Source organism: Sturnus vulgaris, chromosome 14 (assembly GCF_052056855.1).
Source record: "Sturnus vulgaris isolate bStuVul1 chromosome 14, bStuVul1.hap1, whole genome shotgun sequence".
Lineage (NCBI taxonomy): Eukaryota > Metazoa > Chordata > Aves > Passeriformes > Sturnidae > Sturnus > Sturnus vulgaris.
The window spans coordinates 16,646,775-16,664,557 of NC_142256.1; the positions used below are offsets into that span (position 1 = coordinate 16,646,775).

At 40.0% G+C, this 17,783-nt stretch overlaps 2 protein-coding genes across 5 annotated transcripts; one reads left to right on the plus strand and one right to left on the minus strand.

The window, feature by feature from the left end:
• The first annotated feature begins 839 nt into the window (after positions 1–839).
• VSIG1 (V-set and immunoglobulin domain containing 1) lies at positions 840–13,614 on the plus strand. Its single transcript, XM_088173484.1, has 8 exons — positions 840–926; positions 1,841–1,936; positions 2,473–2,643; positions 4,888–5,086; positions 6,674–6,829; positions 7,475–7,594; positions 8,323–8,449; positions 9,886–13,614. The coding sequence occupies exons 1-8, from the start codon at positions 840–842 to the stop codon at positions 10,067–10,069; spliced, it is 1,140 nt and encodes a 379-aa protein (XP_088029610.1). The 3' UTR covers positions 10,070–13,614.
• A 66-nt stretch (positions 13,615–13,680) lies between these two features.
• PSMD10 (proteasome 26S subunit, non-ATPase 10) lies at positions 13,681–17,762 on the minus strand. 4 transcript variants are annotated; one of them, XR_015806795.1, is made up of 6 exons: positions 17,533–17,742; positions 17,331–17,429; positions 16,463–16,609; positions 16,189–16,355; positions 15,338–15,470; positions 13,681–15,204 (listed from the first exon to the last, which is right to left on the minus strand). XR_015806795.1 is itself a non-coding variant. In XM_014886564.2 (5 exons), the coding sequence occupies exons 1-5, from the start codon at positions 17,644–17,646 to the stop codon at positions 15,051–15,053; spliced, it is 681 nt and encodes a 226-aa protein (XP_014742050.2). In that variant the 5' UTR covers positions 17,647–17,762; the 3' UTR covers positions 13,681–15,050. The 4 variants fall into 4 exon arrangements, 2 of the variants coding, with proteins under 2 accessions (XP_014742050.2, XP_014742051.2); XR_015806796.1 differs by having other exon boundaries at positions 13,681–15,233; XM_014886564.2 differs by lacking the exon at positions 15,338–15,470 and having other exon boundaries at positions 17,533–17,762.
• Between the last annotated feature and the right edge of the window lie 21 nt (positions 17,763–17,783).

Here is a 17,783-nt window from a genome sequence, read left to right on the forward strand (position 1 = left end):
TAAGGAAGTGATGAACATTTTCTCCTCTTGTTATTTTATAAATTCTATCCATCCTCAGAATTCAAAAAGAGATCATGATCTCCAACCAGTAAAATTGTTAATGTCCTCCATTTTCTAGTAGTTTGAGAAAATGTCAAACAGAAAGTGACAAACCAGCACAATGACAGGGCCCTCTGGATGCTGTAGCTTTCCAGCTCTCCAGGCAGACTGAGTCACAAACTGAATCCATCAGAAAAACGTCATCTAACAGAATGCTAGAGCTTTACATGTGCTGGTGGGGGAAAGGGAGAAGATGCTGGAGGAGGAAAGACAGGTACTAGAGAAGAGGTCATGTCCTGAAACTGCCCTCCAGTCAGGAAGTCAGGATTCTGTGGAGATTAAGCAGGACATTTTGTAAGGCACCTTCAAGTACATCTCATCTTATAACTTTGATATCCATAAGTACTAGGCATGTACAACCTTGTGATGCAGTAACTCCAGGAGATGGGAGGAGGGAGGAGTATTGACCTGAAATTATGAATGAGTCCATCCAAAGCCATCTGAAAGGCACATTTTTACGCAAATTCTGGTATGTATTTGTCCTGTCAAAAGAAGAAGAGAAGCAGAGGGAGGCATATTTCTTCTATTTTCCTGCCTGCTTCTTCACACACCCCCTTCACAGCCTAAGGAAGATCTTTCTACAGAAGCTATACAACAAAAACCTATAGGTGGGTTCCTCACACTCTGCCAAACATCTGGCAGCCTTTGAAAGTCCTCAACTCAGCATCAGCTCTGCTGACTGCTTCCTCTTCAGGCAAATACTTTCCACACCATCACTCTAGAAGAAACTGCCTGTGGACATGAAGGGTAACCACAGCACTGCCTCAGAAGGCATGGAAGTGTGGCTGGCTGCTGTCTGCCTGGAGGCAGCACTGCCTGGCCCACAGGTTGAACAACCAACTAAACTGCAACCCTTTCTAAGGCTAGGGAGATGTCTTCTGGGCAACTTTGCCATTTAGCAGAAACTAGTGTCTCAGATTATGAATTATTCGGGACAACAGTTTTAGGAGTGATAATCTCCGCTCCTTTTTCTGCCAGGTGTTTGATTAGTCACCCAGGCAGCTGCTTCCATGAAATGTGAAAAGGCACTATTATATATAATAACTTGCCTGAAAAAATTAGCTGGTAAGGAAGACCAACAACCATTAATGCACCCTCAATATTGTTTCTGCTCTGGTAAATCACTGACTTCACTAGAGCTGCTCATGATTTGCTTGAGGACCATTTGTTTGATGAAAAGCTTATTGTTTGAAGAGAAGCACAGCAGATTTCTTTTTTTTTTCTTTTTTTTTGCATTCAAGATGGTATACTTAAAACATATTTATCACACCAGATTAAACGGGTTTCCAGAAAAAGTCTACCATTGACTAAATATCCAGTTTTCCCATACACACATTTTAGGTAATATGGAAAGAAAAGTCAATGACATGTGTGTCTGTAGGAGGAAACATTAGTTGGCAGTTGCCCCAAAATCTTCCTATACCTTCAGCAGAAAATAAGGTTTTTTACTTTTGAGATGAAACAGAAACACTTTTGCAAAGGTTTTCATTTCAGTTCTCCAAAAGCCACAAACCAGTTTTTCAAGGACAGCATAAAACTACTTTGCACCAGGGTTTAAAATACCCATTTCGAGTGTATTGTTTAAAATGGACTATGAATTCACAGCCAATTAACTGAAACATATTTCTTTTAAATTAAAGTTCCTGTGTACACAATCCAATCATACCTCTGGGACAAGATATGCACTCAGCAATTAATCAGAACTTATTCAGCCTTTTTGGTGTTTATCACTTTCCTTCAGGCAATGAACTCCAGAGCCAGGGAGATAAGCATAGAACAGGAGAGAACAGAGGACAGGCAGGAGCCTGCAGAGGAGCTGAACGCATTGCCTGAGAATGTATCACTGCCTTTATGTTCATGGCTGACAAAAATGACCCAGGAAGACTCTGTTTGAATGTATGAAGAGAAGAAATAGTCTCGGCTGTGTTGATACCTGCCTCAGATTTAACAGCGTACACAAAATATTTTCTCTGCTTTCATTGACTCAGAAAGAGAGAACACAGGGGATTAGCTTTTCAGTGCATTGAATGAGGACTTAAGCATGTAATTCACCCTGACTCCAGGTCAAATATACAGAGGAGCACTTGCTCCTCTACAGTGTTTACTGGCATGCCCTAACTGCATTTATGACTTGAAATGCCAGTCTTATTCTTAGGAAGATGTACTGTATCTAAATGAGCATTCAGTGGATTCCTTCTGCTGCTCTTTACTCTCACATACTCTCAGATTACTCTGAGGTAGATTGAGTAGAATTTAGCCCCTTTTTCCAACAATCAAACCTTTAATAGGGTGTGATGGGCCTGCCACTCCTCATGCTGCAGCAAGACACACATTACTTCATTGAAATCATTGTAGAGCTTAATTTGACATTAGTGTAAAGAGCTGATGGAACCCCTTTCACTGCCCTACTACAACAGTGCAGTTGATGGAGAGGAGATGCAAATCCAGCCTATCACTATTGAGAGGTATTCAGGGACATCAGCCTCAGAAGAGGCTGAAGTCAGAAGTCACAGTTCTTGTAACTTCAAACTCTTGCAAGAAACGGTGATGAATAATATTCTGCTATTGCTCACACCCAGATAAATGTAGAATGAAACTAATGTGGTCAGTGTGTTTTTGTAATTCCAGGTAGACAACTTTTTGATGAGTGATTTGTTTAAACCAAGCTCCTTATTTTGAACACTCTCCTTCCTCAGGGAATACAGTGTGTCCATCCAAACTCTGGTTTGGCAATAGAGTTCCATCTCTAGATATTTGCAAAGCCTAAAACCAGTTTTAAAACTTTCCAACCAGGTCTGTCATCGAGTTAACCCTGGACCTGTTATGCTTCCCCACTGTACCACCAGTGTTCCACACCCTGGGAGTGCTTTGGTGTTCAGAGCCCTACATCAATTGTACCTGGTGTTTGTAATCCTGGAACAGGGAAAGATAAAGTCTGGCTGAGGAGTATGCAAAACTGCTCTTGAGATAGGGCCAAGCTGTAGTCTTGGAGCTGCTGGTGCTGCACAAGCTCGATTCTGACCTTCATTTCAAAGCTATATGTTTGCATAAGCCGGCTGTGCTCTGGCAGTTTTGGAGTGTACCTTGCCTTAAGATAACAAAGGATTTTAGATAACATTTCTTAAAGACTTCAGTCAACACCATATCAGAGAGGATAAATAGAATTAAGAATTAATATTCTTAATTCAAAATGCAATCAGTTGATCTGAAAGTAAAGCAAATTATACCTCTCACCTGGGGATCTGCAGTATCCCTAAAAGCCAGGGAACTTTGACCAAAAGGAAATTTTGATACTAGTCAAGTGAGAATGGCCTGTGAAGAGGAGCCTGTGAAACTTTTTCCTACAAGCATTTTCTCAATATTTCCATTAAAAAACATGCTGTTACTTCAACTTCAGTAAATACATTTACATTGATAGTTCTGGAATGCTGCCAGTAGGAACAATGTTAGATCTATTTGGGTCATAATCTGTAATTCTCTACGGACACCTCTCACCAGTTTACAGAAATGACTGAGTGTGCTGGAACTGTTCACTTTGCCTAGTGTGTGCATGCAGACGCTGGGGAAACATATTGCCTATCCCAGACACTGTCATTTTCATACAACACTATCATTAACACTTCAGAAAAACAATTAAAGAATCGTAGTTCTCCGCATCTTTGTTGTTTCAGAGCACAATTAGATTGGATAGAAGGTAGGTACTCTTTAAGAACTATTATATTTACCCCAGAGCAGATGAGATACCACAGTTCCTGAACAGATTCAGGGCCCAAGGCTCAGACTGCCATCCAGGCTCTGCAGTGAACACTATTCTACCTCTCCTTTCCATCATCAGACAACAAGTTCAGGCTTATGAGGCCAATTCTGCTCCACAATGCTGCTAAGAGCAATTGATGCTACTGAAATCAGTGAAATCAGTCAATGTTAAATCAGCAATTTTTATTTGAGAGGAAATGTTGCATTCCTTAGAAACATTTATCCTTAGTGTGTCTATCATTTTGCAAAACATTTTTTTATTATTTAATAAAAGGGGAACTTCTTGATCCCCAATAGGAACTCCCCCAGGCACTGAGGCCAGCAGGTATTCTTTACTGCCTCCCTGGTATAAATTCAAAAAATCAAGATAGTCCATGACACTGCCTCCAACGCTGATGACACAAACAAGAACAGCATGGCTGCTCTAATTGCATGTGAGATGACACTGCTCTGTTCTTGTACTGCATCCTTATGGATTTCAAATTTATTGCAATCCAATCAAGTGCCTTGTTTGCTTAGACCTTCGTCTTGTGAATTCATTTCAGTCCTCCGTTTGCCAGACTCTGTATTTGGAAAGTTCTGCAGCTACCAACTTTCCCAATGACAGGTCCATCCTTGTCACAATCTTCTAGCGAGCTACTTATTAATGCTATCACCAATTATCAGTGCTTCACTTAATACCATTATTCACTGTTCATGACTTAGCATTTTTTCACAAAATTTTCAAATGATGGTCAATGGTCTCACCTTTGATTTTGCAATTGCATCAATCTGTGTTTGGAGTATCCACAAATATTTAGCTACTGTCAATTACACAATTAAAAATGCCATTTCTGAAAACTTGTCTTTTAAGAACCTTTAGAAGTATGTATTCAAATGTACTATGTTTTAATTTCTGATTTCTTGGGGGAAGAGGCAAGAAAGAGGGTAACATTGCTTGGCTTTAATCAGAAATCAAATATATTCTGAGTACCAAACAAAGCAGAAAGAAGATCTTTTGTTATTAAACAAACAATTGTTTCTTTATCACAGATCTATTATTATTCAGGAGGCCATTCTTATTTCTATGGAGCATTTAAGAACAGGATAACAGCTTCATCAAGTCCAGGGAATGCATCAATAACAATCTCCAACATGCAGCCCTCAGACACTGGTTCCTACACCTGTGAAGTTTTCAGCCCTCAGGGTGATTCTGGACAGAGTCAAAAATCTGTGATCGTCAATGTGCTGGGTAAGTGCCTTCCCTCTCTATTGCTGTATTGTCTTTTTCTTCCCATATTATGAAACACTGAATTCACAGCTCAAAATACGTAGGGACTGAAGGAATAACAGGCTGTGGTAAACAAGGTCCATGATGCAGAGGGAAGCTCCCTGAGTCACTGCTGCAGTGTTTCCAAGGGCTCTGGAGGAAGGCAGAGCCTGGGTGCCCTCTAGCTTCCAGTCACAGCTGACCTGGTTCCACTCCACAGCTGCCTTTGCCTCAACTGCAGTCAAATCTCATTCTCCCACCACTGGCCTTCAGAATCACTTTGTGCTCTCAAAAAGTTCCCTTCTATAAGCAGGTAAGAGGGTGGCTAGAATTACCCAACTTCACTCCATTTTTCATACTGCAAAACAAAATGATACTAGTTTAAGTTAAAATAAAACACCATTTTAGCTGGGAGTGACAACTTCTCACTGAAACCATTACATGCATCCCCAGCACAGTCCTAAACTTTGCTAATTTTACCTAATGTTGATCATGGTGACTTGTATAAATCTAGGTAGCAGCATAGCCCAAGAGTTCTGACTCACATCAATTCCCAAAACCTCTAGAAACTTAGTACGTGTTGGATGAAAGCAGTACAAAGTCTGTTTTGTATGGAAGAAAGCAACAGTTCAACCATGAACAGGCAGAACAGAAAGAATCAAAAGCAGCGGAATGAGATATTTTGTTTCCTAATAAGATAGAAGATTGTACTAACCATGTCTAATAATTCTTTTATCTTGAGAATTCATACCTGATCAGAGTGACAAATCATAGACATGTGGGAACATGATTCCAACATCACTTGCCTACCTTCTAGGGATAAGAAAAAGATACATGTAAACTCATTTCCTGAAAATCAAACTACTACTGATAATTCTCATGTAAAATTCCCAAAATAAACGGTAAACCTTGGAGCAGTTGAGTAAAAGATTGCACTTTTAATATGAAAACTAGGAAAAGTTGTTGGTTTAGGTTATGTTCATTGCTGGTAGTTTCCCTTGATAGTGCTCTAAAGAACCACAAAATCTTATCTGGAGGTAGGAAATTAAAAACAATGGGTATATAAGTGAAGACAGAATCTTCCCTTTTGTGCAAAGTGAGGACATTATATAAAAACAGATACATTTTTTAACAGAACTATAGCTGCCTTATTTCCTTCAGAACTGTTAATATGTGGAAAGAATCGGGCCTTGATCTTCTCCCTCTCACTGGAAAAGCTCCTAACATGTCTCTAAAGAAAATTATGTTGCTATGTGGCAGAATGGTGTATGGTGAATATTCAGTGGCCCATTAGAATGAAAATAATTGATAGTTGTAGTCTCAACACCTCCTTAACAACAGTTAGTATGCAAATTGAAGATAATAAGACTGTATCCTAGGCCATGTACACATATTTAATATTACTCAATTTTTTAATGGGAGAGGCTTTGGTCAGTTTCATAAATTAGATTCTGCTCTTGGAAGGAAACATGTAGATGGGGTTCAGGTCTTTGCTCAGAGAGATGAACTTGAGGTGAATGTTTGGAGCCCTGGGTATGCACTTCCGATGTTTCCATTCTTATTTTACAGTCAAACCATCAAAACCTTTTTGCAAAGTAGAAGGAACACCTGAAAAAGGCCATCTAATCTACCTCCTATGCAACTGTGAAGAGGGATTGCCTCGCCCCACCTACCGCTGGTACAAAGTTGATGAGAACACCCTCAAGCCTGTGACAGAACAACTTAGTATGTAACTGCAGGACTAACGTACCATGTCCAGGTTTTGAAATTCCAGTATATCAAATGCTGTGTATCCCATAGGCTAATTAAAATTTATTCTCTTCTTCCAATAGTCAATGTCACAGAATCATATTTTTACTTATTCAAATCAACTGACAGCTGTCAAAACCACAGGATGCTTTTCCTATTAAAAAAAAAAGTTGAAGTCCTGTCCATGCCTTTAAATTGTTAAAATGAGAGAAATATTTACGTCTTTACATCTCTCTTCCCTTGAAATTTTGAGTGAATTTAAGTTGAATCAATTTGTCATTCAAATACTAGCACATCCTTCCCTCACAGTAATTTTCTGGACCTGTCACATTTTCATTTGTGGAGTTACACAGGCAACCACAGTATCAATGTAGATAAAACATCAGGCAGAGTGGTTGGCAGAGTAGGGGCTTCTAATACACCCCCAAAGAATCCACTGGAGCAATTTTCAAGGAAGGTAAATGTTTTATATTTAAAGAATATTAAAAAACACACAAATAAAACAATAATTGGTGAACCCTTTTCCTAATGTCTGAATAGCTCTATGTTACCCACTACAGAGAACTGTTTGCCTCTACAGAATACAAACAGTAATGTGTACCTGCTCCCTGCTTGTCACAGATCCAAACTCTGGCATCCTCTACATTGGCAACCTCACCACTTTTGAAACTGGCTACTATCGGTGCATAGCCAGCAACCTCCTGGGGAACAGCACCTGTGAGCTTGACCTAACGGCAAAACGTAAGTGGAAGGCATGAAAGTATCGTTGATGGAGGTCATACACAGCTGGCAGGAGCAAGTTTAACAACTTTGAAGCTTAGGTTTTTTTTCAAGTAAGAACAGAACAGGATTTGGAGAGCTCTGGAGTTTTCATCCAGGCCTGCCTAGACTTAACAATGACCTAGAAAACTGATTTAACATCCCCACCTTAATTTCTTGCAAGGAGCAGAAGCTGGACCTTGTTCTGACTGCAGAGATTTTACTGAGGACAGACAGACAAGGAGATTTGAGCAATTTCTTTCAGCCAACTGTCCCACTGAGGTCTGCCCACCCCAGAAATTACAACCATCAGTGAAATGTGGTAGTACAAGGACTGGGGCATTGTAGATGTGACCACTAGCTGAAAGACAGAAACAAAGGCAACCTGGATTTCAATATCTGTTTGCAATGATTGAAAAGCAAAGGCTTTCACCTCTTGTCAGTATGACAGCCCAATGATTCCCTTAGCCAGGCATAAACAGAGAATTTGTTGGGATAGGGAGCTACCCAATGAAAAAGGAGGCAGCAAAGACCATCCAAGTACACAGCTCTCACTTTCATGGAGAATCTTTGGCTACCCTCCTGGAAAGAGTTCTTTGCACCTAATCCCTTCTTTCTGCTAAAGGCTGTTGCACCAAATTTTCATGGGATTTTCCTTTACTACTACTTTTTAAAAACTCAAGTAATCTTTTTTTTTTTTTCTTTTGCAGATTCAGATGGTGGCATTGTTGCTGGAGCACTGATTGGAGCAATTTTGGCAGCTGCTATAATCTGCATTATCATCTGGGTCTTAACCAAGAAGGCAAAAAATAGGAAGTCACCAAATTATGAGATCCAGTAAGAATTTCTGTTCGCCTAATTTTAAGACAATTATTTCTGTAAAGCACTGCTGCTAATCCAGAAGTAAAGTAAAATGCATAATACAAGTTTAGAGAAAACTTCCAGAGTGAACATCTGCTTTTGGGGGACTTTTTACCTGTTGCTCTTTTAACAGAAAGTGTCATTGCCCTCTTCCCTATTTTAACAGGCAGCTACCACTTAGCAGTATCTAAAACAGTGGAATAAGTATTTTTAAACAAAACAAACTAAAGTGGCAAGTTATAAAAACAGCTATTTAGATTTAAAGTTAATGGGGTCTTTTAAAAGCCAGTGGAAGACGTAAAAAGAAAGAGCAGCTAGGGGTCACCTCAATAAATTTATTGGGATTTAAACACAGAGGGCTCAGGTCAGCGCTATCTGAAATTACAGGACACACACTTGAGATACTCCTGGGCATCTCAGATTGCAGGAAACACAAGGTTTAAACAACAGAATGGAGCCCAAAATGTCCATTTTGCTCCTGCCTTGGAGATGTTTTCTTCTCTGTGCTTTGGTTGCTCACTTTTCCCTTAAATTGCCAAATGTTCAGAATAGGGATAATCGCATTACATATATACTGTATAGACTATATATAGATTGCATTCAGGCCATTGATGTTAAATGCTAAATAACTACATGCAGCTGAGGCCAGAAAAAAAATGTGATGTCCCTGTAGCACAAGTTTAAGACTTCCTAATATGGAATTCTGCTAACCCAGACCAGTGATCAGTCACTCAAGCACCTGAGTTCTGCTTTCAATTGATGTAGCATTAACATCTAGTTTTGTACTTGGGTCCTAATAAATCTTACTGTACTTAATTAATCCACTAGCATCTGATATTTTTTGCCATGTGAAAGTGCTTCAATATTGAGAGTTGGTTTATTAACGTTTTGATAAGTGGAATTAATACCTGTTATTAAAAGTATTTTTCTAACTTCCATATTTTCTAGAACACTAAACATATTTTATATTACTTTTCCAGATTTCAGTTTTTTCATAATTCTTTTCTGACTGAACTCTATTTTTCATGCACTTCAATGGGACACCAGATCTGCATGGAATTTCCCAGAAAGCTCACACCAAGCAGTGAGTTTTGTTATTGCTCCTCAGACACTACCAGCGCTCACTTTCCCTTTCCACTTTCCTGGCACAACATTTAAATATACTAAAATCCATTTTATTCTAATGGGATCACTTAAACCAGCAATGCAGATGTCTTTCTAGCTAATATGCTATCACTCTCTCTGTCTCAGCACAAAGGAGTTGTAAGCTTTTCACACAATCTTGAAAAAGTCATAATAGCACTCGGGTTACTGTTCAGATAGCAAATACAAAGATTCATTATTTTGAAAGAATCTAATGTACACAGGATTTCAACATGTGAGATCACAATCCTAATCCTGTCTTTCTGCAGAGAAATGGCTCAGAAACAATCCAACGCAGACTATGTTCAGGTACCCAATGAAGAAAACATTCCTACAACCACAGCTCCATCAAGCAATGCAACAAATGAATACCCAAGCATTGATGAAACAGCAGCTCCAGCAACACCTGAAAATGATGAGAAGCAAGAAGCAGAAAAAGAAGAAAGAGTCTAGAGTTTGTAATAGAGATTTCTTTGTCACTTTTGGACCCCTTTATATAAAAATTGTTGTAATTGAATTAACATAGAAGCATGACTAAAACTTGTATTCAAGGTATTTGTATTGTGAGCCACTGGGGTGGATCAAAAAGGGTCTCTTAAACAGGCACTTTGTGAATAGCAGAAGATTTGGCCTTCTTTTGTCATCTAGTTATACTGTACAAAAATTTAAGTATAAAAGGAGTATCATATATATTTATCCAACCTATTTTGCAAAACTAATTAGGAAATGGGCTGAAGCATTTGTCAAAGTAAGAGCTTTCCAGTCAACTTCCAGTATGCTGTGTTTTGCTGTGTATGCAAAACCACAGCAGCCATCTCCAGAAACAGTGCTGTTGGCTCAACCTGCTCTGTGTGCATGAGAGCAGTAATCATGGCCAGTACATTGCAGTGTTTCAAGAAACTGATTTTGAACATCAGAAGTAAAAAGAAGTTACATTAATGTCATCAAAATGCTGAAAGAGATGTTAAAACCTGAGTCAAAATCTTGTGTGTCTGAATTGCACTTAAGCTAAAAAAAACAAAAAAAAATCCTGGAAAATCTTACCCCATTGCTGCCTGACCTGGAAAGCATTCTGTTAACAGTGACCTTCTTGGCTTAAAGTTCCCAAGGGCACCGGCATTCCAGAGTTGTCTGTTTCAGCAATTCTGGTTTTCAGTTTAATGGAACTGGCATTTAGGTACCCAGTTCAGACACAGATTCCTGTTCCACATAACAGGAGCTGGAGATCTAAATCTTTTGCAAGGCTTCTTCCTATAGGCATGCACAGCATCACATTCCTCTTGACACACAGATACAGATGCTTTCAAAACTTAGCAGTGATACTGCCTTCTATGCAGCACATGAGTTTTGATTGCTTTCTTATTTTCTTAAATTATTTAAATCTCTTTCCAGGCTAGTCCTACCCACTAAGCAACAAACACACTTCTTTTGGTCTCTTATAACAGTATAACAATCTATCTTCTATAGGTCAAAGCATCAAGAGGGAAGGTAAGTGGTGCAATGCACACCGACAGCCAGCAATCGAGCAATGAGTGCCCTTTTGTAAGGAGATAAGGGAATTGAACCATATACACCTGGGTCACTAGACAATCCTTCTCCCTGGGCCTCATTTCTAAGGTTACACAAACTCAGTTTTTCAAAAAGGTGAAGATAATACTTTCAGAAAAGCTCAAGAACCATGGGACTTGGGCAAATACAGACCCACAACCTTGCTGACACAGCCAGACACTGGTTTCAGTACCATACATTGCAGGAAAATATATCTGGCTCAGAGATCTGGAGTTTTTTGGCACTTAAATTTTCACAGGATCTAATATTCATAAATTCCTTGATGACTGTTCCTAGACTATAAACATTAGTTATATACAACATTTATCTTTAAGATTTCTGGGCCAAATTTTTCCGGTTCAGTTCCTACAGCTCTAAGTGTATTTATAAAAATACTGAGTCAAAAAAAATTAAAGGAAAAAGGAAAAAAGATAAATACATGGCAATATTTAAGGATGTAAGGCATGAGAGCCTAGTTAAGATTTATTTTGGATCCTCAAGCATAACTGTATTCATTGCCCTTTCCTCAGTTTTCTGACTTCCAAATATTTGTCTTTGATAGACATGTCCTATCAAAGTGTTTTACTTCATTCCAGAGTAAAAGAGCATTAATGGTGTTCTTCTAGCACTATTTTAGCCAAAAGCTGTTTGTGCCAGACTGTGAAGGTCACACCCCTGTTAATACCAATACTGCCATGTTGTAGCAGTGGATCCTCAGACTCCTCTCTCCTCAAAATATCCAGGGTAAATTTCAAACTGGGATCTATAGAGAAGTCTCCTTAATCAGGTAGCTCTTATTGACTCTTGTGACAACTGTGCCAGGCCAAATTCATAACTCACATCCTGCCATCCAGGTTAAGCAGCTTACTGAAAATATGATATTGACAGCCGATTTGTATAAACCTGCAGGATGATGACATTAAACACACTCAGAAACAGCAAGGGAACAGTCAGTACTACCTGCTGCTCTTTGGGTGCTATTTCTTACTGAAGATGTTTCCTGATGACACAATTCAAACCAGTTATTGGTCCAAAGGCTTGACTGACAGCAGCAATAATTTATCTGACATTCCTCAGCATTCTTTTACTCTTGCCCTTCATAGGAAAACATGAATGTCTTCATGTCACCACTACAGCTGTATTAGCTCTTCTAAAGCATTTCCTGCATAGGTACATGCTATTGTCACATTGTTCTTACTGCTACACCTTTCCAACTTCCACATCTCTGCAACAGCACTATTGTGATTGAAGAGGCGACTCTATTATGTGGTCATATTTCTTTTCGTCTTTCCTTCATCTCACTTCCACACATTTATATGCGGCTATTCCTTACATAACTTGCTACAGTAAGATAAGTGCTTATGCTGGTGAAGTTGTCAGTAATTTCTATAGATAGTATAGTCTTCCTAGAACACCACAGGTTTTATATTTGTTCAAAAAGTAGAAATTGCTCAAGTTATGTTAAAGTTTTTATATAAAAGATAGGAACAGTTGACCACATTCCTGACTAATGATTCCTCTCATACTTTTAACCATTAGTGAGTAACAGAGGTTAGTAAAAAGGCAAAATAAGAAGCAAAACAGGCTGCTGAGAATAAGGAGGTAAGGAAAATAACATGTATTTGGAGTTACTTACTATAGCGTGGTGTTTTCTATAAGCCTTCTGGCAGACGTTTGTTCTTGTTACGGAGTTTAGTATCTAAAGTTTTTCTAAAAGGATGGGGCACCATTCTAGCTTCCCACTGATACTCTTGGCAAAGCACAAGTCAAATTAGGTACTGATCCAGAGTGTGTAGCTCTAAAACCCTGAAAAGCTACGCAGGATGCAGAAACATTTTTCAGAATATGCTTTAGATGTTCCAACAGTCTTTGCTGCATGGCCCATTTATCTTCCCATAGGGAGTAGGGATCATTTATACGGACACCAGACATTAAGCCAACATTCAAGCCACCATCTCCTAAGGAAGTGGATTTACAAAGCTACAGAACAGGGGTCTTTTGCTACACAAAGATCAAGAATGAACACAGAACTCTTAGCTTCAGCTGCTCTCCAATCAAATTTTCAGCAGTGCCTGTGCAGTACATAAGAAACATTTACATGTACAGGCAAGTTATCCCTCTTGTTCATGAGTCCCCTCAGTGAAATTTAACCTGCATTTTGTATTCTAAGATATATTTAAAGTCCTAGCTGAAGGTATGTGTTTGGTTGTTAGCTCCTGTCTTGCTTATCAAAATAAACTGCATTATCTTAATCCAAGTCAAACTGTAGAAACTGCCAGCTTGCATGTCACCTATTCCTTGAGGCTGAAGGTCAAGCATGTTGCATATCCATAATGGATGTGTAATGGATGGCAGGGTTTCATCTTGTCATTCACATCCCAAACATACAAGTGATTTAAAAAATACTGGTTTTCTTACATGTAACTTTAATAAAATTTTATAGCACCAAAGACTGTTGTTTAGGAAAGTTCTTTATTTCACAGAATTTCTGTTGTAATAATTCAGCCAAAACTCCATTTTCTTCATGCAGGAAAAGCCAATTCTTTATTCACACAACTCACTTTATACAGGTTTTACAGACCTTGTGTGCAACTATAATTGGTTAATAGCTTTCCTGCTAATCACTCTATTGGTTAGTAAAAGATATTTTACTTGTCCATAAAATCTCCCTATTCTTGAATTGTTTACATATTTCTTCACTGATTCTCATGGGACAAATCCATTGCTTACCCAGGTGCAGTTGTTTTTCACCCAGGAATAGTTTGTTGTGTTAACAAACTCTCATTCCCAAGACTGTTTTCACACGGGAACTTGCAAACCACTTAGCTGCACTTTAGAAGAAGCAAAAAGCCAGCTATTAATTTAGCAGAGCAAGGCCTGATTTTATGAGGCCTTTCTTTTATAATTCTTCTACCTGTCTATTACAAATTTTGTCTTTTGTTCAAGGGGAAATCTATTCACTGGTGTCAAAAATAATCTTATCAACATCAGGACAGAAGCACTTTTGAGACTCTGCCTTGCAATAACTTACAAATAATTAAAGTAAATAAAGGTTAAACCAGGCTTCTGTTATAAAATAAGATGGTAAACTGCGAGTGTCAGTGCTGCATATGAGAGTCAAAGAGAACAGAAGGAGAAACCTACAAAAGGAGCAAGAAGAAAAATATTAAAGTCGAAGTACATCCCAGAGGAGTATCCAGAGCCATCCATTATAACACAGTGTATTTGCAGAGGTAACCCTGAAAGTCTGCAAGTGCCTGTGTCCAGTGCACGTCATCAAATACATGTATTTAAAGACTCAGAGAAAAACAGGATAACAACAGTAACAACAGAAAAGCTTTAAACACTCACATTTCACTTAATACATCAAGAGTAGCAAAAATCGATACAGTTATCTAAGTAAATGAACAAACTGCATTCTACAAAGAGAAATACAGTGTAGCTTAGTATCATCTGGAGAAAGGCAATTTTGTGGGGTTTTTGTACCCACAAAACCACACACAGAAATCACAAAGGCTAAGACAAAAAACAAAGACTCTAGAATAAAACAAAAATTGGCTTTACATGGTTAGAACATTTTTGGTCCTTTTCTTGAAAGAAATAATTCTAAACTGGGATCTGAAGTAGAAGGAATACCACATTTATACACATCACACTTATGAAAGAAAACTGCGAGATATTGAAAAATACTTTAAAATCAGTGAACTATTTAATTAACAGGAAGTACAAAGAATTGTTTGGCACTGCACTTGAAGGACAGCTTCAATAAAAACATTTTGTTACCATGCTGATACTACACATAACATCCTAGTTGAACTATCAAAATATGAAGTTCGCAGTCTTAAGTAGAAGTACAACAGGAGAGACTCAAGTGGGAAGCCCCTCTCTAGCCTTCCACCATTTTTTTAAGGATGGCTCCCAGGCCACCCTTTGCCACTTTCAGTGGGGTCAGCTCTTCTTTATTCTCAATGTGAATACTTGCACCATGAGACACCAGCAGCTTTGCCTCCTCCACTCTCTCTTCATCACAGGCTAAATGACTGCAGTGAGAACAAGAAACCCACAGCCACTGTTAAAAGTTTAAAGAGCAATAATTACCCCATGCCAAAAAGACAGTGTGAATATTAGGGGGAGACACATCTGAGAACAACAAATCCACAAGCAGCCAACTACCTAGACAGATTCCAAAGCTTGCTGTCCAGTCACTCTGCTGTCATTAAGCAACTCAAGAACATTCCTCTCACTGCTCTCCTTGCAATGTTAAGACAGTTCTTTGGGTTAGGATTTGGCTCTGCAGACAACAAAGCTAAACAGAACATAATCCATGGTGAGAATGGAAAATGGCAATCTTTATTAAATTGAAGGTGAGAAATAAATTGTCCAATGCTAAAATATAATGAGTTACTGTAAATGCTTTTTTCCATTTGGCACAGAGTCCTAGGAAGAACTGTGTGCATTCCAGGGCTATACTGCGGTTTAAGTACAGCTAAAACATACTGCTTGATCTTATTCACAGCAAAATCTGTATTCCACTGTGGTTTTGACACCAACTTCAAAGTAGCTGTAACCCTTACAGATTCAAATTGATCTCTACGGTAACAACAAACACTGGGCTGATTGTACTTCAATTGCAACTTATTTTCTTTAGAGGTGAAGAAAAGCTTCTGAAATGAGTTCTTGCTTGGCAGGACAGAGTAGACCAGCCTGCAAGACCAGTTTCCTTTGACTCTGATGTCATTTGCTCACTTTCTACCCTGTAGCAGCAACCATGTTCCAGATTAATACAAAACATGTTCCACACTCTTTAAGTAGATACAGTAATACACATTAAAGTATGCATATGCAGACTGCTAAGGCAAAATACTAAGTATGACTTTCTCAAATACTTTTTAATTGCACAGGGATGTGAAACAAGAGAGTATTTTGAGGAACTGAAAAATTAAAAAAAGAAAAAGACATTGAAGTAATGGAGTTTCACTTCACGGAAATTATGCCATATTAAACAAAATTTTAAAATTACTTACAGAGGAGTATTTCCTTCAGAGTCCCGCATATCCACAGTTGCATTGTGCTGCACAAGGATCTGTACCATTTTTAGGTTTCCTTTGGCTGCTGCTCTGTGTAACGGGGTGGACTCAAAATGATCCGTTGCATCCGGATCTGCTCCATTCTCCAAAAGCATGATTGCAATCTGAGTATGTTGAAAGAGAAAGGAGCAGGGGAGGAGGATGTGGACTTAATATACCTAAATCCTTCTTCCAAGAACACTACCAGCTTCAGTAGCTTAGGTAAACATACCTCCTGCTTATTTTTGGAGGCTGCATAATGCAGGGGCGTGCAGCCATTCTGATTGACAGCATTTACATGAGCACCCTTAGCAATAAGGGCTTTCACAATTTCATCACGGCCTGCTGAAGCAGAAATGTGCAAGGGAGTCCAACCAGCCTACAGAGGCAAGAAGAAATCCACATTATTCAAATCACGAGTTTCAGGCAGAAAAACATGATAATGCATAACCCAGACAAACCTGAACTATTTTCACACTGCACATATTCATACCAGTGTAAAGCTAAACATTGATTTTCACTATATGCAAGGCTCATGTCTTCTTACATGCCTGCATTCAGTACCTGGGAAAAGCTGCCAGTTAAACGAGAGAAATCACTTCTGCTATGCAGCTATGCATGGTATCTTCGCAGAACACTTTGTCCCTGCAGTATTTACACTAGTGTCTTTTTAAGAACAAACAGCAGTAGTAGAAAAGTAGTAAAAACTTTTTCTATATCCTATTCTCTAAACTGATGAGACATTTCCTTCTTTATGCAAGAATTCTCCTAAAAATTCCGGGACAATGAACAGGTCTCAAATCTCCTCCTCAGGCCTATTTCCACACGAACTGTGAAATACTTCATCCTGTCTCCCCAGCGCACACAGAGCAGCCTGGACTCTCCCAAGTGTCACATATCGCGCCGGGCTCACCAGCCGACGGGAGAAGAGGGAAGAGGGCGGAAGGGAGCCGCACAACAGGCCCTGGCCGCTCTCAAGGCCCTTTTGCGGCTGAAACCATGACAGCAACGGGCCCCGGCAGCATCTGCGCACCCGGACTGTCCCTACGTAGCGGCCCACGGCTCCCTCAGCCGCACAAGGGTAGGGCCGCGGCACTCACATCGTCCTTATCGTTCACAGGCACGCCAAGCCCGAGGAGGAGGTCTGCGACGTCCGTGTGTCCCGCCGAGCAGGCCCAGTGCAGTGCGGTGCGGTGATCCTGCGGGAAGGAAGCGGTGAGCGGGGCAAGGACGGGGAATGGCTGGCATGAGCCGCCCGGCGGGGAGCTACCCCCAGACCGCCCGGGACCGCAGCCAGCTGACCTGATCAGCCCGCGTGGCCTGGGTCCTGTCGCGGAGCAGCAGCGCCCGCAACTCCTCGAGGCGCCCCGCGAACGCCAGGTTACACACAGCCACGTCCGACACCGCACCCTCCATGCTGCCCCCACGCCACCCCGCCCACGGGGCGGGGCCAAGCCCGCAAGCCGCCAGTCAGAAGAGCGCCGAGGCCCAGTCCAGCCAATCGCGCCTGCCCGCCTGTTCCGCCTGCCTCTCCGACAGCGAGGGCTGCTGGG